The 25,181-nt window shown below is 36.2% G+C and overlaps 1 protein-coding gene across 6 annotated transcripts in view; it reads right to left on the minus strand.

The window, feature by feature from the left end:
* The window catches only part of CEP162 (centrosomal protein 162kDa), an 80,761-nt gene that overhangs the window by 19,817 nt on the left and 35,763 nt on the right, over positions 1–25,181 (minus strand). For all 6 annotated transcript variants that reach the window (XR_436175.2, XM_006773462.2, XM_006773463.2 and 3 more), the window contains 12 exons: positions 24,360–24,639; positions 23,219–23,474; positions 19,324–19,454; positions 18,836–19,063; positions 18,134–18,274; positions 16,477–16,589; positions 14,011–14,116; positions 9,103–9,229; positions 7,538–7,701; positions 6,702–6,806; positions 3,494–3,706; positions 1,789–2,438 (listed from right to left, as the gene is read on the minus strand). Coding sequence is in view for 5 of the 6 variants with exons in the window: in XM_006773462.2 (XP_006773525.1) it covers positions 1,789–2,438; positions 3,494–3,706; positions 6,702–6,806; positions 7,538–7,701; positions 9,103–9,229; positions 14,011–14,116; positions 16,477–16,589; positions 18,134–18,274; positions 18,836–19,063; positions 19,324–19,454; positions 23,219–23,474; positions 24,360–24,639 (2,514 nt within the window). In the remaining variant the exon portion in view is untranslated. The remainder of the gene's footprint in view (positions 1–1,788; positions 2,439–3,493; positions 3,707–6,701; positions 6,807–7,537; positions 7,702–9,102; positions 9,230–14,010; positions 14,117–16,476; positions 16,590–18,133; positions 18,275–18,835; positions 19,064–19,323; positions 19,455–23,218; positions 23,475–24,359; positions 24,640–25,181) is intronic.

The following is a 25,181-nucleotide window of genomic DNA, read 5'->3' on the forward strand; positions in this document are numbered from 1 at the left end:
ACAAATATGTATCAGTTGCTCATTTGATTATATGAAAATCTCTTAAATGGAAACTATGTGATTAGGGTCTTAAGAAAAGCATAAAAATCTGAAGCACCCATGGTATAGTGCTCATAATAAAAAACTGACTGAATCTGGGACCAGGGAAGGTTATATCTCGAGTCTCAGACCCAGAGCTGTCTGAGAAACAGATTAACAATACTCAAAAATTATAAATGTGTATAGAAAAATGTATAGAAAACAAACCCTGAATTTTAAATTATTTCTAGGAAAGAATGTGATTATTTACAAATAGCTTCATTGATACTATCACATTCGGGACTATAGAAAAAGTTTTAACTTGGAAGCAATATGGTTCCATGGTGACTCAATGAGAGGTCACCACCAATCAATCAATAAACCTCAACATGTTAGGTATTATCTGTGCTCATTCTGCTTCCTATGCTCATTCTGCCTGTATTCTACCAGGACCTACCTCTTCCTTAATTCAAGTACTCATTACACACTGTGATGCCTCTAACTCTGTGTTCCTTGAGTAGTCAAATGTATTGACATCCTAATCTTCGAAGTGCGTTACTGTATATTCAATATATACTTTATATATTGCTTCATAAACATTAAATTAGCCCTAACTGGTTTGGCTCAGTGGATAGAGCGTCGGCCTGAAGGGTCCCAGGTTCGATTCTGGTCAAGGGTATGTACCTTGGTTGCAGGCACATCCCCAGCTGGGGGTGTGCAGGAAGCAGCTGATCGATGTTTCTCTCCCATCGATGTTTCTGATTCTCTATCCCTCCCCCTTCCTCTCTGTAAAAATCAATAAAAATATATTTTTAAAAAATTAAATTACATTTTTGTACACCTAAAGATTTAACTCTCACACTCAAAGCTACTGTGTTTACAAGTTGTAAAAGAAGTATAATCCTAAATCAGTTCTCAAGGAGCTACAAGATAGAGTTATGATTAGTGTTTTGTGGTATATAAATTACATAAGAGCTCAAAGGCAGAGGCAGGCAATTTCCTGGGAAGGTCTAGGAAATATTTTGTGGAAGAGGCAGGACTTGAAACATGAACAAACATAAGGCAGTGAAGAAATTCAGCAAGTCAGGCTTAGAAAGTCTGATTTTTGAGGAGGGAGAATAAAGAGAAGTCATGAGTCAATTAAAATGGACAGAAAAAAAGTTTGTCAGAGTGGCAAATCATGGAGGTTAAGGGAGGGAACCACTCAAGAAAGCAGCACAGTGGGCAATGTCAAGGACAACGAGGATGGAGACAACCCCACTGGTATGGGAAAAGTCATTACTGAGAGACCAGGTTTGAAAGAATGATGAAGAGAGCCACATGGGGAAAAAAGAAGAGGCTACTTGTGGGAAATAGGTACAGAAAGACAGAGAAAGGGGACCAGGACTTGGTGTGATCAGGTGAAAAAATTGAGCATGTTGGAAACCTCAGAGGAAAGACAGCGATAGTACTTGGAGATTCTGAGGAGGAAAGATGAATGAATGTGACCACAAGATTAATTTGGAAGAGTTATTCTGGAAAAAAGGACCCTGTCCTCTTCGAATGTCACCCCTTTTTCCTAATAGCTGTTTTTGACAGGAATCTGCCCATGGCAATCACAAATAATGATATTCATTTGCAAGAAGACCCACTAGCACCATTTGAATTCTTACAGAAAAGACAAGACTGGTCAGCCCAGCACATGGTGTGGGCTCACATGGAGATTCAGGTTCATCTTATAATTTAAAAACTTATCTTTTGTCTCCACATATTAACAGATTCACATTTTACCTTTTCATGGAATTCTCAAACTGGTTCATAGCTATGTCAGATTTCATCTTCAACTCATTCCTCTCCACGATTACTTTCTCCAGTTCATTTTTCAATCTGCAGTTTTCTTGCAAAACCTCTGAAATGTGGGAATCAGTGAAAGTATGTGGTTGGTAAAGCTTGCCACCCAGGGTTCCAGGGAAGGAGTTGGCACTTCCTTTATCTGCGTGTGCAACCTCCTTCTTTACCCTTTTTGCAGTCATTTCCTCCCTCCCCTTGGAGTGCTGACTGGATAGCATCATTCTTCTCTCCTTCTGAAGCTTCTCCACAGTTTTCGAAAGGTCTTGTATTTCTCTCCCCTTTGCCGCCAGCTCCTCATTGAGTCTTGCCAGTTTAGCTTTAGCATGAGCCTGTTCCACCTGGAATTCGATAGACTGGAAATCATTATCATCTCTATTTTTCTTGAGTTCTAACTCAGCATTCTGTTGTTTAAACGTGTCTATTTCAGCTTCAAGGTTTCTTACAGTGATTTCATGGGCTTCCTTCATGTCGTGAAGTTCTTTCTCCAGTGCTTTAACCCTGGAGGAGTTGTCATGTTGGTTCTGGGATGCTGCCTTCAATTTGTGAGCAAGCAGCTGCTCCTGTTCCTCTAGTCTCTGTTCATACTGAATCTGAAGAAAAGAATCCATGTAATGTCAAACCACTGCTAAATATTTCATTAGTTACTGAAGCCCTGTATCCTACCAGGACCTATCAATTCCTTTTTACAGGCACTCATTACACACTGTGATGCCTCCAACTCGGTGTTCCTTGAGCCAAATGTATCAAAGTCCTAATCTTTGAAGGGCATAACATTATATAGTCTCACTATATGTTACACAATTTCAGAATTAATGTTGCTTCATAAACATTAACTTACACATGTTTTTGTATCCCCAGTGCTTATTTTAAACCTTACAATCAAAGCTATTATTGTATACCCTTCTCTATGCTAATTGACAAACTATATACTCTTTGAGGATAAACAGGAAAAGCGATTGGGGATACTGAAGTCTTTAAGGTATAGAACATTTTCAGCTTCCTAATAGCAATTTAGAAATCTCATATGGAGTTAAATAAGTTAGGTTAAAATTTGTATCCTGGAGATTTTTATTATAAATGAAATAACCTCAATAGTTTACTCTGTGGAAAGAGACACTGATAGTGTTTGCTCATTCATTCCAGGAATATTTATTTTGCTATCACTGCTTGCCAGGCACTGGGCCAGATTCTAGGGATAGAGAAACTCAGTTCTTGACTTCAAAAAGTTCACAGCCTGGTGAGGGGAGTGACATGGCAACAGTTCCGATGTCCTATGACCCCTGTAGTAATGGGCCTTTGAACATGCAAATTTCAGTGGAAATATTTTCAAGCATAGCAATTAAAATATTTTATACTGAATATATATCAGAGATGCTTTATTCTGCCTTTTCATGACTTAATTTACACTAACTCTAGTATCATCGAGAGGGGTTCATGTAAAGATTATCCTGTGCTTGATTATTTCACGTTTGAAATAAGTTACTGAAGGGGGACAAAAAGATAGGATGAATTTAGGTTGCTTTTGCAGCTGACACTCAAGGTAAAGGTTTTGTGAGAAAGGATGTTTAGAGCTATTTGTGAAGATGAGACCTAAGAAGTGTCTGTCCCATGGTCCATCTCTGAGTCCCATCTTTATGGCACTTACCTTCATTTTCTGAAACTCTTGTTCCATGGTACGAAGGCTTCTCTTTGCTTCTTCATCTTTGCCCTCCAGATCGGCTTCTAGTTTTTTAATTCTTTTTTCCATAAATTCCACTGTGTTTCTATCTACTGTATCACCGGCTGCTGATGCAGCCAATATTAAAGCAGGTAAAGAATTAGGATATCTTCTCTTTAGAATTCCTTCCATTTCTTTAACCTAGTAAAATATTTTTGTATATATGTAAGGTTGCAAATATATAATTAAGCAGTTTAATATAGATTACGCTATATCAGTTATGTCAGAGATACTTATATCGTATCTCACGACTGAACTGAATGCACAGAAGCACAAATTAATTTCAAATTTTACAACCTTAGATTGTCTGATTAAAAAATCTTACAGTATAATATCTAATTAATTGTGAATTTATAGAAATCATCTTATATTCATTTGAAAGAGATCTTGGGACTATTTTACTATTAATAATCAGTCTTTCTGAGGACAAAGCTCTTTTCCAGCGTTTTTTCTACAGATCTCCTCTAATGGTAGTTATGCTGGCTATTGACTGAAATATTACTTATATGCACATGAATGTGCAAACTTATTGCAATAAGCATACCCCTTCCTGCAAGAATCTCCATCCTACCCTAACCCCCTCCAAATGAAGTATAACCTATTTTAAAATGACTTCAATTAGGAAGAAGGATTAGATGACAAAAATGCCCATTTAGCGTATAAAAACAACATATTATATGGTCTTCCTGGAGAAGAGAATGGCACCAGGGCCCACAGAAATTAGAGTTTGATTTTATGTATTATTATGTGTGTATGCCTTCTTTTGTTAACGGTATTATGGTTAAGATATCTTTGGAAAACATATACTAAAACAATATTCTTTTAACAGTTTCTAGTCTCTGAGTATGCAATCAAATAAATAAATAGCACCTAAGAGACAGTATGTGCAGCTAGAGCACAGTTGCTGTTAAGACTGTGCCTCTAGCTTTATGACCTGCGTCAACTCCTCAAAATCTCTGCTGCTTCATTGGCAAAATGGGGATGATAATACCAATTTCATGATGTTGATACAAGTAAGTGAGGAACAAATGACATTTATTTTGGTAAAGGGCTTAGCAGAGTGCCCACCATCTAGGGAGACTTGATATTACTGTCTTTTATTTTGAGCTGGTCTCAAAAACTACCTCCCTTAAGGTAAGATGGGTTGCTGGTGTTCAACATCCTGTTTATAAATTGAACATCGTTCATGTTAGGTATTGAAGGGTCACATCATTTGCAAAGTTAACAGCAGATATTTCTGTTCATAAAAACTGCTTGCACAGTCACAGATGTACCATAAACTGGGATGTATCCAGATATAAATATTGATAACTTATTTGTCTACAAAATTGTCAAAGCTTTCCTTCCTCTGGTATTTAAAACCTAGTTATTTCAATTAGATGTAAGCATATCAGGGTATATACATATACACCAAATGTATTAAAAAGAAAAGATCTAACTTTTGTTTTAACATATTTAACAATGCATTCCTTTCAAATTTTAAGAAATATTTTCAATCTGATTTTGATATCTTGAAATGTATATTTTTATCTTCTTTAATTTTGCTTTTTAATATTATTCTTTAATCACTGATACTAGTGTGGCTGCCATACAAAGTAAAAATTTTTTTAAAAATTCTCACTGGAATATCTATTAAATAAAAGTCTGAACAAATGCATATAATTTGATTTTCACTATAATATGCATTTAATTAGCTCCATTTTTACTTATGTGCTATTTAGAAAAGGAGATATATTATTCTGTAATTAAGCTATTTCAGAATATATGGCTCCAAAATGAGCCTGAATATATATAATATACCTTGATTATAAAATAAGTATTAAGGTTTAACATCATTAAGATAGAAATGTTCATGGGAATAGAGTTAATAATATCTAAAATGTACATGCAGCCAACTATACAAAATACTACTAATGATAATATTTTAGAAAGATATAATTGAAGATGATACTAATACATTTTTAATGAAAGTGTTAATAAAAGAGGAAGGTTATGAGGGGGGAATGGACATATGTAATACTTTCAACAACAAAGATTTTTAAAAAAGAGGGAGGTTACTTTTGTAAAGCATATTTCTGGTCATTATCACCATTTCACATCTTAATTTTGCTATTAAGCATGAATATTTTTCTCACACATTCAGTTCTATATTATTTCTTTTAAGATAAATGTATCTATTAAAGAGGTATTTTCTTTGGTTTTGTTTCTCTCACAAATTTGGATGGCTAATCTAAATCTAAGCACTGAAAAAGAGCCCAGCAATCCTGGTTACTTAAGAATATTTCTAGCTCTTCAGGTCACCTTGTGGTTCCTTTCTGGGAACTGAATCACACTCCAAGTCATACCTTTTAATATAAGAACAGGGCCTATAATAGTAACAGAGGTAACTTTTTGCTTCGTTTTCCTTCTTCTCATAAAACTGAAATAATATTCAGCTTAGTGATGACCTCACAGTTTGGGGTTTGTGATGGAATAATAGCCATACATTTAAGTGTCATTACTTGACTGAAAACTCATGCTCTCCATCAACAGGGCTGGAATACCTTATTTTAATATTAGTTATGAATAGAAAAAACTAATTATAGAAAGTTTAAAAACAGAAGGAAAACGTTAACTAATAAATATTCCACCCCACAAAACTACTTCAATGAAAAAAATCTTTATAATAAAAATCACTATATGATTTTTGAAAAAGGTCCCCAGTTACACTAACTAGGAAATGATTATTTTTAAGCCTAAATAATGAGTAAGAGCTCAAAATTATCGCCAGCTCTTTGGGTGCTGAATGTTCTGTTCCCAGGGAGTCTGGTAATGCTTCCCAGCATTGCCAACATGTTCCCAGCTCTACACCGAGTTTCTAAATTCTGCTTCCTCTTCCTTCATGTCTAATAGAGCTGATGTAAAATAACCTGTCCTCAATAGGTCTACCAGCCAATGACGCACACAAGTTTAACTCTTTATGCATAAACTATAGATTATGTAAAATGATATAGTTTACTACTTTTATTAATATTATTTTAAATACGTATATCAAGTAGGGGCAGTTTTATATTACCACATCTTATAGAAACTGAAACAAGAAAAAACACAATAGACTGTACGTATACCTTAATGAAAATTTACCCTGAACACATACTTGTCGCTCTAGGTCCTGAATTTTTTTGGCATCAGCTGCTTTATCTTTTAAATGTGTCTTCCTCTGGAGAGATGGGTTTCCAAATTCAGCTTTCAGTTTCTCAGCCTATCAATAAGTAAAAACGTGTAAAGAAGCATATTTAAAACACAGCCGGGAAACACAAGGAGGAAAGCACAATGGAGTTTATTCATTCGTTTATTAATTTGCAGACATGGCACTGTGCTGGCGAGGTGGGGGTGCTCAAGCCAAACCAGGTCCCTGCTTTCTTGGTGCTTATGCTCTAGTGGAAGGAGAGCGTTGATAAGCTAATAAAATAAGTTAATAACAAAATAACCTCAGAGAGTGCCTTGGAGAAAAAAAAAGAGTGAAGGAATGGGAAGAAAGGGTCAGAGAGGACAAGGTTGGCAGCTACATTAGATAAGGTGGTAAGGAGAGGTCTTTCTGGGGAGTAGAAACTTGAGCTGCGACCGGAACAAGGAGAGACAAAGGAAAACCAAGGACCGAGTAATCTAGGTGAAGGCATGAAGTGGTGTGAGCGTGGCACGTTCAAGAATCAGTGAGTGCTGTGGTGTGGCTGAGGGAGAGTGGTTTGTGGAAGTGTGGTTCGCATGAGGCTGGAGAGCAGGCAGAGTGCAGACCACGTGGGAACTTGACAGGTCGTGATAAGGAGCTTGGATCTATTTGCAGAATAATCTAAACTAGACTACACATCTAAAAGCAAACCCAAACCAGCTATTTTAATTCAAGAATTTAGAGTATTAATGACATAAAGCTAAGAAAAACTGTTGAATGCAATAGGGTGGACCCACAGAAATACACTCTAAATGATCTATTACCTCAAGTTTGAGCCTCTCAATTTCTTCATTTGCTTCTTTAAGTCGAACTGCATCTTTATCCAGAAGTTCCTGATTTTCCGCATACCACTGTATTCTTTTTTGCAAACGACTAATTTCTTGTTTATGTGTTTCTTCTAAAATTTTTATTTCATATAATTTTTCACCTATAGGATAAAATAACTCAATAACAACTAATTTTTCAAAATATGAAAATTAAAGATTTTAAATGAAAACCAATGCCTAACTAATAAAAGCATTATGAAAAAATAAGAGGCAAAAACCACTGACGAGATGCAAGGTAGTGTCTAATTTAACTTATTAATAAAGGGAGATGAAAACTGTGTTCTTAATCTTAAATCCTCAAACTTAGCAAAGTTAGCTATGTAGACATTTTTGATACATCAATTATCTTCCCACTGACTTTCATTATAAAAGTAAACTTGTGCCCTGACCAGTTTGGCTCAGTGGATAGAGCGTCGGCCTGGGGACTGAAGGGTCCCAGGTTCGATTCCGGCCAAGGGCATGTACCTTGGTTGCGGGCACATCCCCAGTAGGGAGTGTGCAGGCAGCAGCTGAATCAATGTTTCTCTCTCATTGATGTTATTAACTTTCTATCCCTCTCCTTCTCCCTTCCTCTCTGTAAAAAATCATTAAGATATATTTTTAAAAAAGTAAACCTGTTTCCATGGAAAAATAAATATTGGATTCAAGATATAATAAAAATAGAGCATTCTTACAATTATTTAAAAAGTAACAATAGCAAACATTACTAGATGCTTACCATACATGATTTTAACACAACTTATATGATGGCTTTCATTCTTATTCTCTTCTTACAGATGAGGAAAATAAGTATAATTTTCTTACAAACAGGTAAGTGACTTTTATTGTACATATCTTGTACTGAGATCATAATATTGCAGAGGAAATATCTTTACTTTGGCAAACAAGAACTTCTGATCTACCTTTCTGGCCCTATGTTCTGCCATCCAACCCACAGTGCACTCAGCATCATGCTCATGAAACACTAGAACAGCAGCCTGTTCTTCACTTCTGAATCTTACCCTCTGCCAGGACCCAGCTCAAATGCCACACCTCCCTGAAACTCTTGCTTAGCACCCTGACTCATATTTATTTGTAATTGTTTCATATTAAACTTTTTTTTGCATTCTTCTCTTACTTTCTCTTCTTTTCCCTGGTAGCAAATGCCATATTTATCCTTGTGTTTTCTACAAACACAGTGCAGTGTTATTTTTCTTTGGCAAATTCCTGAGAGCCTACATTTTAGACCCAGGGATAAAAAGGCAGACCAGACCCTCAGAAAGGTCACAATCTAGCTGGGATGACAGATGTAAACAACTAATGCTGCAAATTAAAAATAGACCTTGATTTTCTTTGATCTTATCATTATCCCTGATAAAGCCAATCAAATACACATACCTATTACTAACATTACACGTATTTCAAGGAATAGCATTTGATTATACTGTCCATATGCTATTACTTAAATTCCCGATTAAACAGCTATGAGTATAAAGGTGAACTGTTTTAGCTCAGTGTGTTACCTGTGACATAAGCAACCTGATCTCTGGCATGGTCTCTGTCTTTCTTCATTTTTTCCAAGTCTACTTCAAGAGCTTGTTTGTCTTGTTTCAGTCTTTTGATGTCTTCCAATAAACTGTTTTTTTCTTTCTTGATATTCATAGAAATACCAAAGCAAATTTTTTAAACCAACATAAATTGTAGCGTAGTCACTTTCACATAGTCTATTACAAATCCTAATTATCTTTCCTAAATTTGAGCTCTGATTTTATCACACACACCTTCCAAATTATTAATAGCTCCCCACAGCCTACTAGAATCAGCTCTAATCATCTAACTCAGTACAACCTGAAAGACCTTCTCATCTACTGTTCTAACTTCTGGATACTGCAATAACCTGCCTCTTCCACTCTCAGCATCCATAGTCTATTCTCCGCACAGCAGCCAGAGGATTGCTTTAGAGAGTCCGTTAATATCACTCCTTTGTTTGAAAGTCTCTGGCTGCCATCCTCCAAGGACCCAAAGTCCTTACCATGACCTTCAATGTCACATATAGCAGCCTTGCTCACATTTCTGACTGCAACTACTACAATTTGCCCCCACTACAATCTGCCCCTTCCCACTCCACTCCCCTGAGACCTCCTAGTTCTTTGAACACGCCCGGCACACTCCTACTCCAATGTGTTTGCACTTACTATTTCCTGTGCCCCCAGATAGCAGGTGGCTTGCTCCTTCACTTTTCAGGAATTCTGTTCAAATGAAGCCCCAGGAAGACCTTCCCTGATCACTCTCTAAAATAGCAACCCCTATCCTGGCTCCCAGGTATAATGCTTTATTTTCTTCTAACAACACTCATCACCACCTGATATATGCTCGGCACATCAAAAAAAACGTGGAGTGAATTCTCAATATGCCCTACGTTCCACACTCTTCTCAATGGCCCCCATCCTGCTGCTTGACAAAATCATACCTCTCCTTCAAAGCTTAGTTCAGATAGGGCTATTCCTGATTATTCCCTCCCTTGCGCCCCCACAAACTTTCACTCTACCTCTAGTAGAGCATTTGTTACTTTGTTTGTGTACATGCCCTTTCTCTTTATTAGGCTGAAAGCTCTCTGAGGATCCAGACTGATTTATTACTACCTGTTTACATTATGGGGCTAAGCACATGGCAGATAATAAATGTACACTGAATTGAATTCTTAGGCTCATGGCAGTAAACTTGATATAGTTAAGTTCCAAAATAAAAATTCTTACAAATTATATTTCTTTACAATTTAAAATCTAGTCTTTTATATGATCTTGGTTTCAATCTGCATCACAGACTTAAACTGAATCATTTCACTGTTTCATCTTCTGCAGATGTCTTTTCAGGAGAGCAATGAGTTTTTGAATGCTCAAGTATCTTGCTACAAATACCCTTTGTTTTGTTTAATTAATTCAGCCAATTTAGAAATGTTCTCTCATAGTGTCTACCTCATAGCATTATAGAATTTTAGAATTCAAAGGAACTTTAAACATCTTGAGTTCAAACATGCAATCACGGCTTAAATGGATGTCCATTTTATGCTTGCATCTCCAGGGACTGAGACTTCCCACGAGTAAGAAGGCCAGTATGCCCACGTCAATCCAAGTACTTCCCCTCCCTTGTACTGGGAGACATCCAGATAGGGCCTCTGCCTGCCTCTCTGGTCTTACCTTCCACCACTCTCGTCCTGACTCACCCACTTCTGCCTCAGAGGCCTCTGCTTCTGGAAGGTAAGCCATTTTTTATTTAGGGCTTGTGCTTTCCCCATGGCTAGAAGGACTGATCTTTGCAGTTAGCTGCTGCTTTTCTTTAGCTCTCAACTCAGACATCCCTTTCTCAGAGAGTGCCTCCTCAACCACCCAATTGGATACTGCCTTCCCCCACCCCACCCACCATTATTCTCTACACTAGAGGCCTGGTGCACGGATTTGTGCACATTGAAAGGAAATTAATTAGAAGGGCTGGCAGGGTGGGACTGGGCAAGATGGGCTGGACATGCCCTCAAGCCAACATCCCTTGGTCCCTCCCCAGCCAGCCGCACCCGGGGCAGCACCAGGGCTCGAAAGGCGACTGTGGAGTGAGCGAGGTCCCTTTGGCAGGGAGGTCCCTCGGCTCAAAACTGACAGTCCAACATCCCCCTGAGGGGTCCCAGAGTACGAGAGGGCACTCTGCAAAGTTGCTGTTGCTCGGCAGCTTCTGCATTAAGCATCTGCCCCCTGGTGGTTGGTATGCGGCATATCTACCAGTCGGGTGGTTGGATGGTCACTTAGGCTTTTACATATATAGATTTACTTTCTTCAAAGAATTGACCACTATGTGCAGTATTTCATTGGTTTACTTACTGTCTGTCTTTCCCACTAGAATATAGTTCCTAATGAGCAAGGTCCATGCCTACCCTGTTTTATCTACTGTTTTTCCAAGGCCAGTGTGAGTGCCTGGCACCTGGCAGGTGCTTGATAAAGACTGATGGAATGAATGACCTGTGCTCAGCCTCATTCTCCTCCCCATCCTGGGTACTAAAAGGAAAGGACTCAAGACCTTTGTTATTAGTATGTATCCATCCATAGTTTATAAAGAACCAACTCACATGTTAAGACTAAACCAATTAGTATTTTTAAGATACAAATTAGACTGTACACAAGTATACTTGATGTGAATATCATTATATTACAGATTTATCCCAGTAGGAATAATGTTTGCTCTAAAACTATTTAAACACAGAATACCAAAGGGAATAAAAATAAAGGTATTTACATCCCACTTTTTGGTATTTGTACAAATAAACAAATCCCCAAAGAATTTTTACCTTAAACTAACACTTTTCTTTTTCTTTTCTTAAAATTTCTTTTAAGGTTTTCTCTGCCTTTGGTAGTTTCACCATAATGGGCCTATAGATTTTTAACTTATTTATCCTAAGTAGGACTCACTGTGCTTCCTGAATTTGAGAATTCATCTCTTATAATTTCTAGAAAATGTTCAGCCATTACCTTTTAAAAATACTAAATACTCTAACATCTCATATTTCTGATAATCTCCATTTCTCTATTTTTCTGTGTCTCATTCTAAGTTCTTTAGATATATCGTCTAGTTTACTATTTTTTCCACAGTTGTATATGATTATTTAACTTCTCACTTATTTTTTAGTTTTCAGGAATATATTTTATTTCAAAAGTTGTTTATTTTACTCTGAATTTGCCTAGTCTGTTTCCTTCTTTTGCTCATAGTTTATTTATTTAGTATATTTAATAATTTTAAGGCTATTTATTTTATAGTCTATTCAGTAATTCTATTGGGGTGCTAATCCTACTGTTTATTAAATCGTCCCATGCCTGCTCATTGTGGATTGCTTCTTTGGGTTTTGTAATTTTGCACGGTGAGCATACTGTCAGCGGGATTTTATCTGTAGGAATGCTGTGTGAGCTCACTAAGGCTGTATACCTCTAAGAGTTGTTTTGCTTTGTTTCTAGGGATCATCACTGATTCTGGACCACAGTTTATTTTTCTGCTGTTTGAGCATGACTATCCCCTGCAGGTAATGTCAATTCATAAACTAAAACACAAATGAAGGCAGAAGAAATGATATTTACACTGAAGAACCAGGAAAGCACAGGCATCAAGCAGATGAGACTTCCGCCTTCTCTATCTAGAGATCAAGTGAAGACAGAAAAGCTTACTTGACATCTCAGCCACCTTATGAAGGTGGGTGGATTTTCTCCTAGTGCACTGCTTCACTGAAGGATGTAGCCGCCTGATGTCCTGGTATCTTGTCTCTATCTAATAGTTATTCTGTACATACATGCATCTGAAGCAAGTTCTCTAATGGATTCATATTTGCAGTTGCATTTTATATACTACAAAAACCTGTTAAACATCAATTATTAAACTACTAGAGGCCTGATGCATGAAACTCATGCAAGAGTAGGCCTTCTTTCCCCCGGCTGCCAGCACTGGCTCCCTCACAGCCCCGGCTTCGTCTGGAAGATCATCTGGTCTAATTAGCATAGGATGCTTTTATTATTATTATAGATGGTATATGTTTAAATTTCTATATAACCATAACCTCAATTTATATAATAAATTTCTGATTAAAATGTGATATGTAATTGGAATTTTTCTAGTTTTCATAATCCTTCAAATAGAGTGGAAGGGCTTTTTAGTTTAGTGCTATGGTTCTTATGGGGAGAATTAACTGCCCTCCTACAGGGAGTATTTGAAAACATGGCAGTGGTTTTGATTCTTACAATGATTGGTAGGTGCACTGCAGACAGAGCTTATAAAAATTATGTAATACATGACATTGTTCTACTTAGAATTGACCTGCCCCAAGTGTCTCCTATTGATAAATACTGCTCCATAAAATTCTAGGCCATTTTCTTTATAATACTACAATACAATTAATAAAAATAAAGAAAAAATAGGGAGTAACTATTCCATTTTACATTTGTGGTATGTATGTCAGACACAAATCTTTATAGATATAGTCTCTGCCCCCTCTAAGTGCGTAGTCCACTTAAAAAGCCAACTATGTTTTTAAGGTGAACAATCATCTTCAAATTATTTTCCTATTTAAGCTGTACATTTTCCATGAGGAATCTGTTTGCAATAATGTATGCATACACTAAATAAGTTTAAGCCTCTAACATGGATCCATATAATAAATGCCTGAAGAGAGGCTGTTATAAAGAGGATGCCATCTATAAAGCCAGAATTACATTGTTTCCTCTACATTAAGATTACATGTATGTGCTAAATGCTAATCTTTGATATTTTTTAATTTTTAAGTGGTATGAAATTTATAAAAGGATCTTATTCATTCATAAATTACAAAGATTTTTATACATATGCTAATTTTTAAAATAATAATCTTTACTATTGTTAATAGTCAAAATCCTTATTCCACTTACCTGTGCCACGCGTAGTTCTGTTAACAAATCTGTAAAATTCTGGTTTCTGGTGGGCTCTGAATCTTCAACTACCTGAGACAGGAAACGATTTCTTTGCATCTGTTCTCTGATTTATTTTGAAAGTAAAAATGTTTTTTTACAAGGTATTCTTTTCAATGCAAAATTTTCAATTTTTAAAAATTAAAAACTCTATGTGAGTCACTGAAGCTAACTAAAAATAGAACTATAAAATTCTTTCCTCTCAATTCCCAGAGAAGAAGAAATCAATGTCACAGAAAGATGTGCTGCATATTTCCTGTGGTGCTGTGTACTCCGTCACATCATTCTAGACTCCTTTCTGAGAAACACAAATTGCCAATCATACACATGGCAACTAACAAACCCAAACAGTCTACTATTTTTACCTTAGGCTCAATTTTTCTGTCTGCTTTTTCCCCCCAGAGACATTATATAAGAAGTTTAAGAATCCATATATGATTATCTAACCCTAATTTACAAAATAAACCGTTTATTTCATTATGAAAGTTCACTTAGAGTTTCAGTTTTGGACCCTGGAATAGCTCTCTTTTAATAGCCAGGTAGTATATGATCTAATATTTTTAAATACTTTATTGAAATATCTGTGAAGAAAGCAGATGTAAAGCTTTCATGCATCAGAACTGTGCAGATTATTACCCTTGGGATGGGTACTTACCTGTGAAAAGGAGAGTTGTTGTTTTTCTAATTTACAAAAAAGTGGCCTTGCTTGCCAACCTCTATACCTTCTAGCTTTGTCTGTCTATTAGAAGGTGCACTTCTTCTATTTCCCAAGAAAGATCAGTATAAGCCAGTGGTTGGCAAACTGTGGCCCCGTGAGTGTGGCTCTTCCACAAAATACCACGTGCGGGCGCTCACGCACAGTGTGATTGAAACTTCATGGCCACACTCAAGAGGCCAAAGAGCCGCATGTGGCTCGCGAGCCACAGTTTGCTGACCACTGGTATAAGCTAACAGCAGCCCTGCCTCTTACACCCTAGATCAGCGGTTCTTAACCTGTGGGTCGCGACCATTGGAAAACACATACGAAAATAATTTTATGCTTGGGGGTCACCACAACATGAGGAATTGTATTAAAGGGTTGCGGCATTAGGAAGGTTGAGAACCACTGCCCTAGATCAAGTATGTCAAACTCGCGGGCTGCATGCCTCGTTTATTTGGCCTGTGTTAGCCTTTATGTTTGATGTGCTTGTCCTAGGTCAGTGGTTGGCAAACTGGCCCCTTGAGTGTGGTTCTTCCACAAAATACCACGTGCGGGTGCACACATACAGTGCGATTAAAACTTCGTGGCCCATGCCACGGGGCCAAAGAGCCGCATGTGGCTCGCGAGCCGCGGTTTGCCGACCACTGTCCTAGGTTATCTCACAGCAACAAAAAAAGAGCAGGAAGTATGAATAAATACAGCATTCACGACATTCACAGCCACAGAAGTTTCTTCTGAGCAGTCCTGAGAGTTAGGTGTTTATGTGAAATTATGCACAACTGGTAGTCATCTCCTAAAGGCAGAAGTGTCCTAACATGCCCATGTTTATGGATTTAGCTTTTTCACTTAGTATGTGAAAGCTGGATGTAGTAACATCCCAAAGACCTGAAATATCTTCCTAAGTAGGTGCTCATGCTCCATCAGCTCACTATGGTTAGTACTGGTCGATAACTCAAGGTTCTCCTTCTCTGGAGAAAGGCCTCAGGTAAACAGCAACTCCTCCCCTTGGTCCAGACCAGCGGTCGCCAACCAGTGGTCCATGAGGTCTGAAAGGTTGGCGACTGCTGGTCCAGAGGATATCCCTCAACCGCTTCCTGGGCACCTCATGGCCAGTGACAGATTTGCTTGGGATACAAAAGGCTGCCCTCTCTTGCTTCAAATGGGGACCAACTATGTGGTGCAACCTGCTCTCCCAAGCTTCCTGGTGAGAGCAGAATGAAGGCACTCTCAGCTGAGAAACACTCTTACTTACCTTCCCTCCCCCTGCCCACCCCTCATCTTGCTTCTCTTGCTCCTTTTCTCCTGAGTTATCTCTAGGAATCACCTCCACAAAGACCTCCATCTGAGACTCTACTTGTATGGAACCTGATCTAGGACAGTAAGTGATATTGTATGATTTTTGTTTTGCATTATTATGAAAGGCATTACTACTACTATCATTACATAAGCATCTCAGGCTTCATGACTGATCAAGAGGAATATTATATGTTCAGTTTTCTGAAGGTGATCCCAAACTCAAATATAAATATGCTGAATACTTATAGTTTGTATTTCTCATCTAATACCAAAAGAAAAATCTGTTAAATATTCAAAATATGACAGTTATGAAACTGTAAATCAGTGTATACAAGTTTTTCATTTCTAAGTATAACTAAATGTATTTTTAATATAACAATAAAGTGCTTAGAAGTAGTGTATTTTATTTTAAGAACTTAAAAGGGACTTACTTTAAGGAAGCTAACTCACTGAATAAACTCTGGTTTTCCTTAAACATTCGTTCCTCATTTTTCTTGTTTTGTTCTTGGAGATCTTTCACTTGATTATACAATCTTTCGTTTTCCTTTTTATAAACAGAAAATTGCATTTTAGTTGAAAGTAGTACTTACATAAGTACATATGCTCATAACAGATACACTTAACCATTTTTAAGGTTTTAAAAAATTTCTTCAGTTTGTGAGTAAAAAAATCTTTTAAAAATTCTTTATTATCATAGAAAGATAATCTATCTGAAAACAGTTCTTTCCAAAATGCTTATTTTTTTAAAAAAAGTTGCAGTGATTCCCAAAGCCAAAGCGCCTAAGGTCAGAATGAGATACTGCATTTCACAAGAGTAAATGGGTGAGTGACTGCAGGAATAATCACATTCCAACTCTGTGCTCCAGAGGAAAGTACATAAATATATAGAAACGTAAATGTTGTTATCATTGTGGGAGGGGATGGTTGGCAAGCTTTTAGGTCTGTGAAATCCTCCTAAAAACCCATGCTCTGTACAGCAAGATCAGAATGGCAGGCCAAGCGTTCAGAAACATCTTATTCAAGGGCAATATGTCCTACAAAATCAGTCCTATTTTGCCCAGCTGGTGTGGCTCAGTGGTTAAACATTAACCTATGAACCAGGAGGTCATGGTCTGATTCCTGTCAGGGTCGATGCCCGGGTTGCAGGCTCAATCCCCAGTGGGAGGCATGCAGGAGGCAGCCGATCAATGATTCTCTCTCATCAGTGATGTTTCCATCCCTTTCTCCCTCTCCTTTCCTCTCTTTGAAATCAATAAAAATATATTAAAAATCAAACCTATTTCGTTTATAGTAACTGTTGTAATCTCCGATGTGGTAATACTGCTTTTGGGATGTCCCTGGATGATAATGCTTGTTATTGATACGCTCAATGTTTAAGTTATGGTTGTCAAAAGAGAAAAAGGTAGTAATATAGAAGGAGAAGGGGAGGAAAGAGACTAAGATGAGATCTCATGCTAGAGATTACTAAACCTATCCTGGTTGACTGTCAGGTCAACATCACCAAGATTCCAACACATATCATGGATATGTGCCTTCTGTAGGACACATTTTCTCTCATTTAATTCAAAATTTTTTCACTCTCAACTGATTCACATTTTTCAATTGAATAAACTATTCAATATTATCTATCTGAAAAAGTTTATAGAAAATAGGAAAGTTTTTAAGGAACATGACTATTAAAAACAATGACAGGCAACAATCATTGATTGGTTAGTCTGTGCCAGGCACTAAGAGGTTAGTTTGTGCTGCTTTAATTTTATAGCTGCCTTATGAGACAGGTACTATTATCATCATCCCCGTTTCATGGATGAGAAAATTGGGTTAGAGAAGTAAAGTCATTTGTCCAAGACTGCACAGCAGATGGTAGAGCTAAGTCTAAAACCAGATTCTTTGAATTCAGAACCTGTGCTCTTAATCACTCTAATTTTGTCCATGAGAAATGGGCAGACTAGTCAAATTATCACTACCTCATATTTGCCAGAATTCCCATTACCTGTTAAATGAGCACACACATATTTTAATATTCCTTGTTTTTATAATCAGAGGATCACAAGAACAACCTCACTATGTGCTGAAGAACCACCATACCTGTTGGTATCCTTGAAGAAGTGTCTCTTGTTCTTGTATTTCTTTTTGGATTTGCTTCAATTTTTCTTCAGTGACAGGATCAGTTATTTCTCCAACATGTAACCACCTTTGTTTTTTGTTTGTTTCTCCAAAGCTGTTTAACTTGAGAAAATGCAGAAATTGTTTTATTTGGGGAAAGAAATGATGAAGTGAGAAGTGAGGAATAACAGTTTTAAAACCATGGTGGAATAAACATAACACCAACTATAGTTAAACCATTAGTATCGTTTTGTGCTGATGGTTCTGAAATGGAAGTAACTCAGAAATGCTACAGACTGCCATTCTCTTCATTCTGACCTTCTAGAGCAGTTCCTTCTGAACTGTCTTCTTTGAAGGTCACAGTGAACGAAGGCAGCGGTCGCCAACCGGTGGTCCGTGAGGTCTGAAAGGTTGGCAACTGCTGAACTAAGGGATTTAGTTTAAAAAGGACTGCTAAAAGAAGAAAAATATCAGCATGAGCTGATATATGTATTTTGATTCCCCCCCAATGGAGCTGGAATTAGACTCTTGTGTAAGTCGGCACGCTCAGGAACTATGCTCATGTTTTATACAGCAAATACATCAAGCAAACAGCCTGAGGGAACAAAAGGTGCCAATGCATTTAGCAGAGAGTACAAGTTCTTTTTTAATCAATAAAAAAGAATAGAACAATGTGTCTAGTACCTTGGTTTGAAGAATATAATTGTCCTGACTCAATTTGAAGAGTTCCTTTTCCTGTTGCCTTTTTAATTCTTCCATCTTATTTTCTAACTCTCTCTCTTTTTCTGAGAATGTGACTTTAATTTGCTCAATTACGGCTTGTGCACCCCTCCATTTTTCCTCTGCTTCCTGAACTCTTTTAAACAAAATTAATTCTGTATCCATGTTCCCATCACAGTATCCTGAAGAATCCTTTTAAATAAAAGCATTACTTTGTTATAGATTTACATATAAGATTCAAAGACAGGTGATTTGAAAAAAAAAACAAAAACCACAAAGAATAAAATGACAAGGTTAATAATGTTCTGCTAAATAAGAAAAGCAATACCTGTTCAATAAGTGAACACCTGCAGCAAAAGAAGTTTCATATATTTAATTACTTATAATTTGGTTTTAATATGATTTTAGAACATAAAGACATAATGAATATTGTTTTGAAATTTAATACCTACATTTTGAAAATGAATACAGGAACCAGTTTCTGTAGTGTCTTCAGACTTCTTAGGAGTAGCAAGGCAACTTTCAGTTTTGGGAGCTGGTTTACCCAATGCAGCAGGCTTGAGTTTTGTTTCAGATAAGATTTCTAAATATTGAAGACAATAGATAAAAACACCACAAATGCAAACAATGTTGAATGTGTAATCCAAGAACAATGGATTATGAAAATTCAGTCAAATTGAACAATTACATAACAATAAGATAAATGAGGATCTTAAAAAGGCTGATGTATAAAACACTAAACTCGGAACTGTTGTCCATAATCAACATTCTACTCAATTGACACAGAAGGTTAATGGACCTAAGATTCATGTCACATGACAAATGGAGCTAAATAAATGTGAGAATGTGGATTGGGATAATACAAGTTTTGCTACTTTTGATTAAAATTTTTTTTTTAAAGTCCACAGCATTAAGTAAGAATATCTAAACAATTAAGCAAAAGCGGCTAATAACTTTATGAAACACTTTAGTTGAAATTAAGTGTGCTTTTAAAACATACCTTTTATAAGTAGTGTGTATCAACATATTATAGTATCAATGAAATAATATAAATTGCATGGAAACTTTATAACAGCTAGTCAAAACTGAATTTAAAAGATACAATACTGCTCTAATACCCTGATAATATATATTCAATTAGAAAAAATGTGATGACTGTATAATCTGGTCAAATTTTCAGCTTGTAAGATACCTTGTAAATCCCAAACAGTAGAAATAATTCTAAAGCCAATAAATTAAGGTAATAATAAAAAAATTAAGGGAAATATCTACAAGAGATCTTGAGGTCCATATTCAAATACTACAAGTTGTGAGCTGATACTCAGGTAAACATTATCTGATTGCAAAGCAGTGATTTTCAACCTTTATCATCTCATGGCACACAAACTAAATTTCTGTGCACACACACAAATATGTTTTTTGCCTATCTGACACAAATAAGTATATTTTGACTGACATTGGGTAGCTATTATTGTGTTGGCTGTTGTCATTTTTTAATTTGACAATCTAAGGGAAAAGAGGTCAGTGGCCCCTGATAAATAGGTATTACAAATTTTGAAATTCTTACAGCATAGTGGTTGAAAATTGCTGCCTTCTAAGAATGAAGAATTTGAAATTTATATCTTCAAGATGCTAAATTTTTATGTCTAAAGTTTACTTTTCCATTAAAAGTGAAATACATGGTTATTAAAGATGTGAAAAATAAAAGTCTAAAGAAGAAACAAGTTACCATTAGTACCTCACCCAAAGATTTCAATCTTTTTTCCAGGCATACAGAGATTTCCTTACAGAATAGTAATCATGTTTAACTGGACTGTTTGATTTAGGTTTTCTGGAGAAATTTCTTAAAGCATTTAGTAAAAAAATGGTTTGAGTCATTAGAAAAGCAGACATTAATCCTTCCAAATCACTGAAGGCTCATTAATGTGGCCAATGAATAGGTTGTGGTTTGCTGGCATGGTGATTCTCCCTAGGACAGGGCAGCCAAGAGTGACAGGCGGATCTTGTTCAAGCTGTAGTCAGTCATTGCTTTTACACCAGAATTCTCCCTAAGTTCTTAATTTTGATTTCGCTAAGTAATTATTTTCCAATGATATGCGGACGGTATTTTCTCTCTTTATACATAAAATAAATGTATCTAGATATAAAATTCAAGCATGAAAACAGAATTTGGAACCCATGAGCCCTTCTTGGAAAAAAAACAATGATTACGAAAATTCAGTCAAATAAGAAACCAATCAAAATAATTCCAAAATGAAGAAGCTATGGCTAAAGGACTGGTGAAAAGCATTCAATCTCTTTAAGAATCAAAACCAAGATCTATATTTAAAAGCTGAGGGAAATTATAGATGTAGGAGAGAATAAATATATCTTCAACAAGAAAAATTAAACCAACAAAAAAATGGGTACGAGGGTGTGAATGGGGGATGTAAGAGTTATACTTTATAGAAGAGAAAACTAGTAATGTATAAAATTTTAAAATGCAGTTAAGAAAACAGTTTCGACAACCTTTGAGGGGTTTTCATAACCTATTTTCTTAAAGCAGTGGTTCTCAACCTTCTGGCCCTTTAAATACAGTTCCTCATGTTGTGACCCAACCATAAAATTATTTTCATTGCTACTTCATAACTGTAATGTTGCTACTGTTATGAATTTTAATGTAAATATCTGACATGCAGGATGGTTTTAGCCGACCCCTGTGAAAGGGTCATTTGACCACCAAAGGGGTCGCGACCCACAGGTTGAGAACCACTGTCTTAAAAGGATCTTCCAGGATAGAGTATTTCTTAGAATGAAGGTTTTTTTTCTTTTTATAGATTTAAGTAAAACCAAATCTAATACTTTACTTAAAAAGAACTTGTAAAGTGTGATCTTGTTTTTATAAAATGTTTTGTCCGTTTATCCATAAGTCTGCCTCTCTCCTGCCTTCCAACTATTCAAGCTTGCTTCTATCTCTGTAAGTACATACATAGTGAGAAGCATGTGCCAGTTGTTTCTGGCTAAATTACTGCTTTCTTCTTTTTACTTTTCTGTATTTTTTACTTAAATAATGAACAACTATTCCTTTTATGAAGACAGAAGAGTCTTTGATGCATAAAAACATTTAAATATGGGAATTCCTTGGAGATATTGTGGGTTTGGCTCCAGACCACTGTAATAAAGCGAGTATTACAACAAAGTGAGTTGTAATCTGTGTGTTGTGGAGGGTCTTGCCCTCCATCTGTAAAACATACCTCCTGTGAAGCTCAATAAAGCAAAGCGCAATAAAATGAGATATGCCTGTACAAAGTGGTCCTGAAATGGATAGTTGTGAGGAAAGGCAGGGGAAGATACTTCAAGCTAAAAATGATTTTTCCAATGAGGACAGTTCTCTGACAACTATCACCATATTACAATGATGAAATCAGTCACTTACTTAATTTAACAAGAAAGAAAATGTCAAAATGTTTCCGGCTCTATTATTGTTCTACCTTTCCCACTGGAGTGTAAAGGCAGAAGAAATATTGGTGTGGCTTTTGAATTTATAGCTCTGGTAAACACTGGCTATTACAGAGCCAACTAGATCAGGAGGTTTGACTTTCCTATCTTATATTCACATCCCATATTTTCTGGGTATCATTCAGGAAAACCCAAAAGTAATGATGAAAAACCTTCTATAAATTCAATCTTTCAGAAATGGAATGTGTATCTTAAAGTTAATTCTTTTCTATGAATAAGGAAAGTTCATAGAAGGGAACAGGAAAAGTAAAGAACAAGGAAGGTACAATAATATACTACCAGTGACCCTTGAACAATTCAGGGGTGAGAGGTGCCAACCTTCTATGCAGTCGAAAATTCACATGACTTTACTCTCCAAAAGCTTAAGTACAAGCAGACTGTTATTGACTGGAAGCCTTACTGATAACATAAACAATTAACACGTATTTTGTATGTTATATATAATATATACTGTATTACAATAAACTATAGAGAAAAAAATGTTATTAAGAAAATCATAATGGCCCTAGCCGGTTTGGCTAGTGGATAGAGTGTCGGCCTGTGAACTAAAAGATCCCAGGTTCGATTCCGGTCAAGGGCACATGCCCAGGTTGTGGGCTCGATCCTCAGTTGGGTACTTGCAGGAGGCAGCCGATCAATGATTCTCTCTCATCGATGTTTCTATCTCCTCTCCCTCTTCCTTCCTCTCTGAAATCAAAATATATATATTTCTTTTTTAAAATCATAAGGAAAATACATTTACAGTGAAAAAATTTCCCATGTAAGTGGACCTGCGAAGTTCACACTCACGTTCAAGGGTCAACTGTATAAACACAGAACTTTATTATGAAAAGAGTATACGATGATTACCTTTTTTCCTGACTTGATTTGAGGTGAGAATGGATCTCAAGTTTTTGCTTTTCATCATGTCCTTTGAAGTTTTCTTTTCAAGAGTAGAAGTCTTGCATGGTGAACTGGGTTTTCCATAGCCCGAGCTCCTAACTGATGCGTATAGACCACTCTGGGGTTTTCTTTTAGCTAAAGGAGGTGCACTTCTGGCCTTCTTATATGGTACCTCTTTACCAATTATAGCCCCTTCTCCAGAACTGAGTTGAGGTCTAAAAGTCTGCATATAACAAGTACAAACTCTTAAGTACTTAAATGAATTTCAACTATAGTTGAAAATGAAGAGTTAACAGATGGCAAAATCATAGTGATTATTAAATAACATAGTTTGCTGAAGGCAAACCACTACATTAAAATTCCCTAAGTCCAAGTCATCAGAATTTTAGTATTTTGCAGCACATCTTTAAAGTTTGGAGTAAAACAAAGCAAAATAATACAAAATAAGCCTGCCAGAAAGCAATATGTGTAATTATGAAAATTAACACAGAGGGGGATGAGAAGAAGATATTTTGAAATGACAAATTTTATTTACTTTTTCCTCCAGATTTCTCAAGATAAAAAAAATTTAATACACTGCCTAATTCTACACAAAAAATGGGAGATAGTTTATGATAAACACATAATTCCAAATTACAAAATAAAATACTGGGATCATGAAACTAAATCAGAGTAGATCAAGGACACAGGAAAAAGGAACAATGATATACAAGTTTCTCAAAGGTTTCTGATAGCATTGATATGAAATGCCAACTTAACCTACTTTTGCAGAACAGACTACTGGAAAGATTGAATGAAAAGCACTAAAATGATGAATAAACTTTATTTTATTATGCTACTCAAATGCTGAACTATGCTTACTAAAAAAAAAAAAAAAAAATTAAAGGATGGCCTTTAAAAGAAAGCTAATGCCTTAGAGGTACTTTAAATTTGGGGACTGCAGACTGTTGTAATAAATATTGCTCACAAATATCCAGGATCTACATGGAGGTTGGTAAGTAATCAATCCCACAAACTTAAAAAGTACTTATGTATCAAGAGCACTTATATAATTTTATATAACTTCATTTATCAATATGTCAAATTAATTTAAATTATAAACACTTACTTTCTTTATTTTGTCTTCCTGAGGTAACACTGAAGGAGCAACAGATAGTTTTTTCCGCAAAATGTCAAGGTACATTTTATCTATACATTCTTCTGTAGTATTTACTCTTGGGCAGCAATTTTCTATACTTTCACTTGTTGTCTTTTGTAAAACCACATTCTCTTCATTTTTGTCAAATAATTGGTTCACATTTTGTGGCTCTTGAGACACATTTGGCTTCATCTTAAAGGGTAAGGGACTTATGACTTCAGTTTCTTTACTATCAGCCTGTTTTTCATAGCTGTAAAACGAAACAGGACACAGAGCACACATACTCTGACTCCTCAAATATCAGTTTTATTAATACACACAATTTATATATACATACATATTTAATATGAATAATTATTCAAATTAGGTGATTAATATTAAATACATTACCTATAATTCTGGTCAAAAGGGCATACTCACATAGTATCATATAATAGTTTTGAATTTCAAATAATAATGGTAATGCAGTATAAGGGAATACATGAATGACTCTGAGGCCTATTTCAAAAAAAAGCCAAGCCAAACAAGACTAAGATTGCTTTTGTATAAGAAAAAATAAAATATGAACTTTTTATAATATATCGTTCGCTTATACCTTATAATTTCAACATGCATTTGCAAAATGCAGAAGCATCCTCCTATCTAATAAAAGAGAAACATGGTAATTAGCGTACATCCACTACCCTTCCCATTGGCTAATCAGCGAGATATGCAAATTAACTGCCAGCCAAGATGGCGGCTGGCAGCCAGGCAGCTTGAAGCTAACATGAGGCTTGCTTGGCTCAGTGACGG

This window comes from Myotis davidii, unplaced genomic scaffold (genome assembly GCF_000327345.1).
Source record: "Myotis davidii unplaced genomic scaffold, ASM32734v1 scaffold185, whole genome shotgun sequence".
Lineage (NCBI taxonomy): Eukaryota > Metazoa > Chordata > Mammalia > Chiroptera > Vespertilionidae > Myotis > Myotis davidii.